The sequence below is a fragment of the Hipposideros armiger genome, unplaced genomic scaffold, assembly GCF_001890085.2.
Source record: "Hipposideros armiger isolate ML-2016 unplaced genomic scaffold, ASM189008v1 scaffold_93, whole genome shotgun sequence".
Taxonomy (NCBI): Eukaryota; Metazoa; Chordata; class Mammalia; order Chiroptera; family Hipposideridae; genus Hipposideros; species Hipposideros armiger.
The window spans coordinates 3,494,292-3,503,901 of NW_017731443.1; the positions used below are offsets into that span (position 1 = coordinate 3,494,292).

The 9,610-nt window shown below is 48.1% G+C and overlaps 1 protein-coding gene across 1 annotated transcript in view; it reads left to right on the forward strand.

The window, feature by feature from the left end:
- The first annotated feature begins 1,029 nt into the window (after positions 1-1,029).
- The window catches only part of LOC109384154 (uncharacterized), a 45,896-nt gene continuing 37,315 nt past the window's right edge, over positions 1,030-9,610 (forward strand). Inside the window, exons 1-3 of the mRNA XM_019645191.1 lie at positions 1,030-1,190; positions 5,676-5,793; positions 7,445-7,627. Of these exons, the coding sequence (XP_019500736.1) occupies positions 1,030-1,190; positions 5,676-5,793; positions 7,445-7,627 (462 nt within the window). The remainder of the gene's footprint in view (positions 1,191-5,675; positions 5,794-7,444; positions 7,628-9,610) is intronic.

A 9,610-nucleotide genomic window follows, 5' to 3' on the forward strand; every position in this document is an offset into this window, starting at 1 on the left:
CCGCCTAAACACCAAATCTATACTGTTTTGGACCTAAAAGATGCCTTCTTCAGCATCCCCCTGGCACCAATAAGCCAACCTCTATTTGCTTTTGAATGGACTGACCCCAAACGGGGAATTTTCGGACAGTTAACTTGGACCCATCTACCCCAAGGATTCAAAAACTCACCCACACTATTTGATAAGGCATTAAATCAAGACCTCCACACTTTCAGGGAGCAACATACGGGAATCACACTCCTTCAATATGTAGATGATCTCCTCTTAGCTGCTCCGGACTTTGAATCCTGTAAGCAGGCTACTGGGGATCTCCTGTCAGCCTTGCAGGAACTCGGGTATCTGGTCTCTGCCAAAAAGGCTCAACTCTGTAGTCCTGCAGTCACTTACCTGAGCTATGATCTCAACCAGGGAAAATGTGCCTTATCCGCCCGGCGCATCCAGGCCATCACCCACATCCCCACGCCCAACACCAAACGACAGGTCAGAGAATTACTCGGGGCTATAGGTTATTGTCGTCTCTGGATTCTGGGTTTCGCGGAGTTAGCCAAGACCCTGTATTCGGCTACGGCAGGAGGGAATATGCCACTTGTCTGGACCCCTGAGGCTGATGCAGCTTTCCATGCCTTAAAACAGGCCCTAATCTCGGCCCCGGCTTTGGCTCTAGCGGACATCACTAAACCTTTCTCCCTTTTTATAGCACTAAAAAATGGTATTGCAAAGACGGTCCTTACACAGACATTAGGCCCTTGCAAGAGGCCCGTCGCCTGTCTTTCAAAGCGACTGGACCCCATAGCATCTAGCTGGCCCTCTTGCCTCAAAGCCATAGCTGCAACAGCTCTCCTTGTTAAAGAGGCTGATAAATTAACCTTTGGTCAGGCCTTAACAGTAACCGCAGCTCATGGGATAGAGGCCCTACTGAGGGGGGCCCCCAGCCGTTGGCTCTCAAACGCCCGTCTCACACAATACCAGGCCCTCCTCCTGGACCATCCCAGACTAAAGTTCAAAACCGAAACCACTCTCAATCCGGCCATGCTGCTTCCAGACCCAGACCTGGACCGACCTCTTCATCATTGCCTGGAGGTCATCTCACAGACCAGCTTCACCTGGCTGGACCTGACGGACATCCCCTTACCAGAACCAGATGAGACTTTTTATACTGATAGGAGCAGCTATGTTCGGGAAGGGACCAGGTATGCTGGGGCAGCCATAGTCAATCAGGCCGGCGAAATACGATGGGCCCAGGCCCTACCCAGGGGGTCCTCCGCGCAAAAGGCAGAGCTCATCACTCTCACACAAGCCCTCCGGCTAGGCAGAGACAAGGCTGTTAATATCTACACTGACAGTAGGTATGCCTTTGCAACGGTTCATGTCCATGGGGAGATTTACAAGAACAGAGGGCTCCTAACCTCAGAGGGGCGGGCCATCAAAAACAAGGAGATTTTAGCTCTACTGAAAGCTGTTTGGGAACCCAAGGCAGTCACCATCATCCACTGCAGGGGGCACCAAAAGGACTCCAGCCCAGAGGCTGTCGGAAACAGGGCAGCAGATCAAGATGCCTGGGAGATAGCCATAAGACCAATGGGGCCATAAGATATCCTTAACCTGAAACTTCTCCAGACTCTCCCGGAGAGCCCCACCTACTCCACTGAGGAACACCAGACTTTTCCAATGCAGGGAGCTCAGCCCCAATGAAACGGATGGCTCCAAACTTCCGATGGGAGGCCCTGTGTCCCCCAAGTGTTAGGGAGACAGCTCGTAACTCAACTTCACCACCTGACTCACTTGGGGGCCCGAAAACTTAATGAACTCATCTGCAGCAAACTCAAGGTCCTTAACCTCACCGCTACTGTCCAGTACATTGTATCCAGGTGTATAATCTGTGCAAAGGTCAACGTAAGTTCCAATCCTCAGCAAATGGGCACGAGATTTGCTGGCGCCTTCCCAGGTGAACATTGGAAACTTGATTTCACTGAAGTCCGCTCCAGTACATACAATTATCAATATCTCTTGGTTTTTATTGACTCTTTTTCAGGATGGGTAGAAGCTAAACCCACAAGGACAGAAACAGCGGCCACAGTAGCCAAGAAACTACTCCAGGAGCTCATTCCCAGATTTGGCCTCCCCCGTCACCTGGGGTCCGATAGTGGTCCAGCCTTCATGGCTACTGTTTCTCAAAATCTGGCCAAGGCACTTCATATTTCTTGGAAAGTCCACTGTGCCTATCGGCCACAAAGTTCAGAGCAGGTAGAAAGGATGAATAAAACCTTAAAAAAAACTTTAACTGAATTTGTACTTGAAACTGGTGCTGGGTGGCCGGACCTGCTCCCTTTAGCCTTACTCCGTGTACGATGTACCCCCTACCGTGCCGGTTTCACCCCTTATAAGATTCTGTATAGTACACCTCCCCCTCTTCTTCCACGAATTGGGGATAATGTATTATCTGAAATATCTAACAACCACCTAATTCAGTCTCTCCAAGCCTTACAGACCCTCCAGACTGAACTTCAGCCACTCATCAAGGCGACTCGCCCTGACAACGGACCTATCCAGCCTCACCCGTTCCAGCCTGGAGACAATGTCCTGGTCCGATGGTTTCCCGCCAGGACACTCGAGCCAACCTGGAAGGGACCGTATGTTGTCACCTTAATCACACCAATAGCACTTAAGCTCGCTGGGACTCCTGCCTGGATCCACTATACCCAGGTTACGCCAGCTCCATCAGATGCAGAGGACAGATAGCGGATCCTCAGTGGACCCGGAGATACCAAGATAAGACTGGGGAGGGTCAGAGACTCTTCATCTCCTTCTTAACTGTTTATTTCTCATTCCTCGCAATACCAATTAGGGCCCATGGGCCCCATCCTCATGTTCCAGTACCTGTAAAATAGGAAATGAGGGACACAGAAACAGGAACTGTATATGCTTCTCATATTCCCTCCCCTTTCGACACCTCTGTATCTTTTTGTATGCAAAATCAACATCCCGTTTGTAACTACTTCTCACCCACAAGCAAAGCCTCGAAGGAACTCAATTCTATTTTGTCCTGCTTCGTCACCTTCCCATTGCATATCCCCGGACAAACATAACTGCGCTGCCTGGGGCTGTGAGACATAGCTTCTCGGAAAGAAAAAGATCCCCGTATCTCCATTTCACTATCACACAGCTCATCCTGTCGTTTTATTGGTACCTGTAACCCCCTTACAATTTCCATTACTAGTCCAGGCTCCCCTTTCTGGCTAGAGGGAAAGACCTGGGGCTTTCACCTATATCTGTCTGGTCCTGATTTAGGCACTCAGTTTACTATCCAAAAGAGCTACATTTCCAGACCATTAACACCCTGCCCTGGTTCGAGAGAATCTTAAAGATAAATATTTTGCCCAGTCCAATAACCAAAATTAGTACCAGTCCCTTTTTAACTGGTCCCCTTGGCTCACGACTCTACTCTCTGCCCTTGCCGGACCGCTCATCCTCTTATTTTTAGGGCTCCTCGTCGGCCCATCTCTTATCAACTCCCTAACTGGGTACGTCCGACGACAGGTTGGTTCCCTCAAGCTCATAGTCCTTCGTTACCGCTATACTTCCCTTAACAACCCTGCCCATGAATCCATGATTTGATTTACTCCCATAAGACCGGTGGGGAATGTAAGGATCTCGGCCCGGACCGTAGGCCGGACAGACTCAGCCGGACAGACTCACTTTTAAAAATCATACTTCAGCTACTCGAGCTAGACTCTAAGCAGAACTTCCCGTTAAGACAGTAAAACACCTAACTTTACAAGAAATGGGTTGCAACAGAAATATTAAAAATGTTTTGCAGACATAGTCTTGTCACAACTGGCTTGGATCATTTCACAAAAAAAAAACCCAACTAACAGCTCTTTTTGCTTGTGTATACCTGCTTTGCTTCTGCTGGGGAATAAAAGGTTCAAGAACAACATTCCTCAGGCCTTAAAGTTCCCCCTTCCTCTCCCGCCTTCATGTTAACATTTCAGGAGGCTTTGAAGCAAGCTAACTTTAGTTTTTCAACCCCCGTCCTTAGTTTCTAAAATTGATTACATACATATTTCTGAGGAACAGTTTGTGCGGTCAACTCAACTCGGTCACGATATACTGTTAAGACACCTGGGCATAACAACACTGTTACAACAGCGGAATGCGGTTTTAACTAAAATAACTACACATTCTTTTTGGCTTCTGTAATTTACTTTGCATACAGCCCTATCTTATAAAAACCTTACCCTCCCAAGTCTTGGGGCTGTTTTTTCTTAGTCGGAGAGATGGTCGCTGAGCTCAGCTTAATAAAATCTTTGGAACCCTAATTTGACATCCAAACTGTTTATTGATTATCTGGACCCAACATTTGGAGGCCCCAGTGAGATTTACGGGACGGCCTGCGCATCGCCCCTCGGCCACGATCGGCTCCCCGCACGGGTGGCCACCCCGGATTTTCAGGGCCCTGGTGAGTGAGTCGAAGTAGCAGGGGAACGTAAAGCACGATTCGGCAGTTTCAGTTGTTCTGGAGATTTTATTCTGAAACCCTTCGAGGGTAAGGAACCTTTATGGTTTCTCTGTCTGGTCTGTAGTCTGACCTGGGAGGACTCTAAGGGGCCGGAAGCAGCATACACCCTTAAGTCCGGGGAATTCCTGTGACGGCAGAGAATCTCCCCCTGTTTGGTTCTCCTCAGAGGAGGCCAGAACACAGGGACTTTTGGCCCTGGTTTGGCACTTGGAGGGATCTCTGTTTTCTTGTATTTGTTGCTTTTGTCTTTTTTGTCTGTTTCGTTGGTAATTTTGTCATCTGTCACTGGGTTGTCTGTTTTCAGTCTTCTCTCAATGGGGGCTTCTCAATCTCGACCAGCTACCCCGCTTCAATGTGTCCTGGGACATTTCCAAGATGTCTACAGTAAGGAAAAGGAGGCCGATTACGGAGTCCGTTAAGCAAGCCCACCTCCAAGCTCTCTGTGAAATTGATTGGCCTTCTTTTCACGTCAATTGGTCATCCTCGGGAACTTTTGACTCTAACATCACCCGAGCGGTATGGGATATTGTTCTGGGCCAGCCCGGACACCCCGACCAATTTCCATATATTGATGTATGGAAGGAATTATTACAACGTCCCCCTAAATGGTTAACTTCTTGTTCTCTCCAATGACCCTCTGTTCTCCTTGCCCGATCAACCAGTCTCCAATTAAGCTAATCTACTCCCAAGACCCCCCCTCCAGTCCTACAGGAGCCTCCTGGAGACCCATTGCCACCCCATTTTGCTCTTTATCTCGCCCTACCTCCTCCTCCGGTGGACTTACTTACACCTCCTCCGCCAGCGGATCCACTTCCTGGCTCTTCTTCCACTTCTCCCCTTTCCCCTCCCCATACGCGTAGTGGTTCCTCTTACTCGCCGTCCTCTGACCCTCTCCCGGCTGACTCCACCAGCCCCTCTGCTATCCTCCCCTTCCGACAGAGGCAGCCGGGTGGTGGCTTAATTTACGTCCCATTCACCACTACTGATCTCTGTAATTGGAAACATCAGAACCCTGCTTTCTCTGAGAAACCGCAGGCACTTATTTCCCTTTTGGAGTCTGTCTTTCGGACTCATCTCCCCACTTGGGACGACTGTCAGCAGTTGCTCCAGACTTTGTTCACTTCAGACTTTGTTCACTTTTGTTCGCATCCTCCAGGAGGCCCGCAAAGTGGCCCTGGGACCGGGAGTCAACTCTCACGACCCTGGCAGTGCCGGCAGACTCAGCCGCCTGTTTCCGACCCAGAGACCAGACTGGGACCCTGCAACGGATCAAGGTAGGGGAGCCCTCGACACCTATCACCAGTTTCTCCTGGGGGGACTCCAGGCAGCAGCAAGGAAGCCCACTAATTTAACCAAGGTCAGTGAAGTTATTCAAGCTAAACAGGAGTCCCCCGCGGCTTTTCTTGAACACCTCTTAGAAGCTTATCGGACTTATACTCCGATTAATCCTGAGGCACCAGAAAATGTAGCTGCCATTAACTTAACTTTTGTCTCTCAGTCGGCCCCAGATATCAGAAAGAAGCTTCAAAAACTTGAGGGATTTCAGGGCAAGAATAGGTCAGAGCTCCTGGGGATTGCTCAAAAGGTCTACGATAACGGTGACTCCCCAGAAGAGGTCATTGATAAATGCCTAGGGAAAGTTACTATCGCTGCCCTAGCCGATCCCCGGCCCGCTCCAAGCCTGGGACCAGCCAGTAAGGACCCCCGGCATCAACCCCTAGGGAAGGATCAATGCGCATATTGCAAACAACTGGGCCACTGGAAGGAGAAATGCCCCAACAGGCCAGATCGTCCTAAACCGCCGATCCTGGCCCTAGATAATAACTCTGATTGAAGGGGTCAGGGCTCGATCTTTCTAAGCCCCCGCGAGCCCATGGTAAATGCCCAAATTGGGGGTCAGTCCATAAATTTTCTTCTAGATACGGGAGCTGCACATTCTGTTTTAACTCAGCCACTTGGACCCTTAGCTCCCACTCGAACAGTGGTTCAGGGAGCCACGGGAGCCCCTAACAAACTCTATCCTTGGACAACACGAAGGACTGTCAACCTGGGGGACCAGACGGTCACTCACTCGTTTCTTGTTATACCTGAATGCCCCTATCCACTACTGGGCTGGGATCTCTTATGGAAATTGGGGGCACGAATTTCCTTCTCTGAAGAACTGGTCACTCTCTACCTTGGGGCCCCCACAGAGATTTTAGTCCCTTGCCCCATTTCAGAGGAATACCTGCTCCAGCCAGGGGACGACTCAAACCAGAGTCAGGGAAAGGAACTTTTACGGGATTTCCAGGCCAAGTATCCTTCCGTCTGGGCAGAGACCAACCCTCCTGGGCTTGCTGTCCACCAAACGCCATAATAGTTGGGCTCAAACACACTGCAACTCCAATAGCTATCAGACAATATCTTATCAAGCCTGAGGCACGCAGGAAAATAAGCCTGCACATTAACCGCCTCCTAGATGCGGGCATTCTTAAGCCCTGTACTTCACCATGGAATACTCCACTGCTCCTGGTCCCGAAGGTGGACACCGGAGATTATAGACCAGTCCAGGATCTGAGAGAAATAAATAAGAGGGTAGAAACTATACACCCCACTGTACCTAACCCGTACACCCTGCTCAGTCTCCTGCCGCCTAAACACCAAATCTATACTGTTTTGGACCTAAAAGATGCCTTCTTCAGCATCCCCCTGGCACCAATAAGCCAACCTCTATTTGCTTTTGAATGGACTGACCCCAAACGGGGAATTTTCGGACAGTTAACTTGGACCCATCTACCCCAAGGATTCAAAAACTCACCCACACTATTTGATAAGGCATTAAATCAAGACCTCCACACTTTCAGGGAGCAACATACGGGAATCACACTCCTTCAATATGTAGATGATCTCCTCTTAGCTGCTCCGGACTTTGAATCCTGTAAGCAGGCTACTGGGGATCTCCTGTCAGCCTTGCAGGAACTCGGGTATCTGGTCTCTGCCAAAAAGGCTCAACTCTGTAGTCCTGCAGTCACTTACCTGAGCTATGATCTCAACCAGGGAAAATGTGCCTTATCCGCCCGGCGCATCCAGGCCATCACCCACATCCCCACGCCCAACACCAAACGACAGGTCAGAGAATTACTCGGGGCTATAGGTTATTGTCGTCTCTGGATTCTGGGTTTCGCGGAGTTAGCCAAGACCCTGTATTCGGCTACGGCAGGAGGGAATATGCCACTTGTCTGGACCCCTGAGGCTGATGCAGCTTTCCATGCCTTAAAACAGGCCCTAATCTCGGCCCCGGCTTTGGCTCTAGCGGACATCACTAAACCTTTCTCCCTTTTTATAGCACTAAAAAATGGTATTGCAAAGACGGTCCTTACACAGACATTAGGCCCTTGCAAGAGGCCCGTCGCCTGTCTTTCAAAGCGACTGGACCCCATAGCATCTAGCTGGCCCTCTTGCCTCAAAGCCATAGCTGCAACAGCTCTCCTTGTTAAAGAGGCTGATAAATTAACCTTTGGTCAGGCCTTAACAGTAACCGCAGCTCATGGGATAGAGGCCCTACTGAGGGGGGCCCCCAGCCGTTGGCTCTCAAACGCCCGTCTCACACAATACCAGGCCCTCCTCCTGGACCATCCCAGACTAAAGTTCAAAACCGAAACCACTCTCAATCCGGCCATGCTGNCTCACAGGGTTCGCCCTCTCTCATCTCCGCCCCTCCTACTGGACTCGATATGGCCTCCTCTTTAAGTCCTTTGTTTAGAGGTTCTGTTCATCTAGGGTCCAGGGAACTTCCGAGGTTGAATATCTTATAAATTATTTGTAATTTTGTTGTGATCCTGGGAGGTAGTCGGCACAGCGTCTGTCTATTCTGCCATCTTACCGGCAACAAGCCAGTACTGCTTTTACATAGGTGGTACAGGACAGTTAATAGTTCACATAGAGATGGTAATCAGGGGACAAGAATAATACTGAAGGATTCTGTACTTTCCTGCTCTGGCCCAGAAAAAGGGATTACTGACATTCCGAGGATGTCATTTTAGGTGTAAAAAGACAATAGACAGGCTCACTGAAGGTGAAGATTGACTTTACAAAGGAAGCTTCAGGCTAAAGATGTGACTTCCTGTCATGGCCCACCTTAGTTATGAATTTTTTTATGTTCACACCATCTTATGTGGTTAGTTTTAGTTTCCTGAGTTTGTTGGGTTTAACCTGTGGCCCTTTTCCATCCTCACTGTGCTATAGCTACCGAGCTGACAAATATTTAAAAAGCTGTTGAGCAATTGCAACTATGTTGTACTGCTGGTGGGAAACTAATTTTGTATCCTTTCTCTAATAAAGCTGGAGATCATACCTTACAAACCCAGGAACTCTGCTTTGTGAGTCTTTAGTGAATGATAATTTCAATTTAGTGGGTCACAATCAATATGTTAGAAAAAGTAAATGAAACAGAATGATAGAGAACAGAATTTATCAGAGTATCTCATCTAGATTTTGGTAAGACTTATATACTTCAAGCCTATATATATCTTGATACATTATAAAATGTATTTCTTACTATGGGTCTTGGTTAAAAAGTTTTGTAAGCCTCTGTTTAGAGACGCCTCCAAGTGCTGTAGGAGGCTAGCATGAGGATGCTCATGGCAGATTTGTCCATAATGATGACACACTGGGAACACCCCAATGTTTATTGACAGAAGACAGGATAATTAAACTGTGCTACATTCTACGTGAACATGAATGAACAAAGGCTACAATCTATCAATGTGGAACCTAATCTTGGGCAAAAATAATCAAGCTGTAGAATGTAAGATGTTTGGTTCTGATTTTAAGGAGATTAAATTAGTAATCAGAAAACTACTCACAATAAAAAAAGCCCAATCACAGGTTGTTTCACTGAGAAATTCTATCAAACATTTCAAGAATTAATATTAATTCTTCACCTACACTTCCAAAAATTAGTAGAGAATAGAATACTTTCCAATTCATTTCACAAGACTAGTATTACCCTGATACTAAAACGGAAGAAACACACCACAAGAAAAGTAAAGACCAACATTGCTTATAAATATAGATGCAAAAAATGGAAATGACCAAAATATTTATCAACTG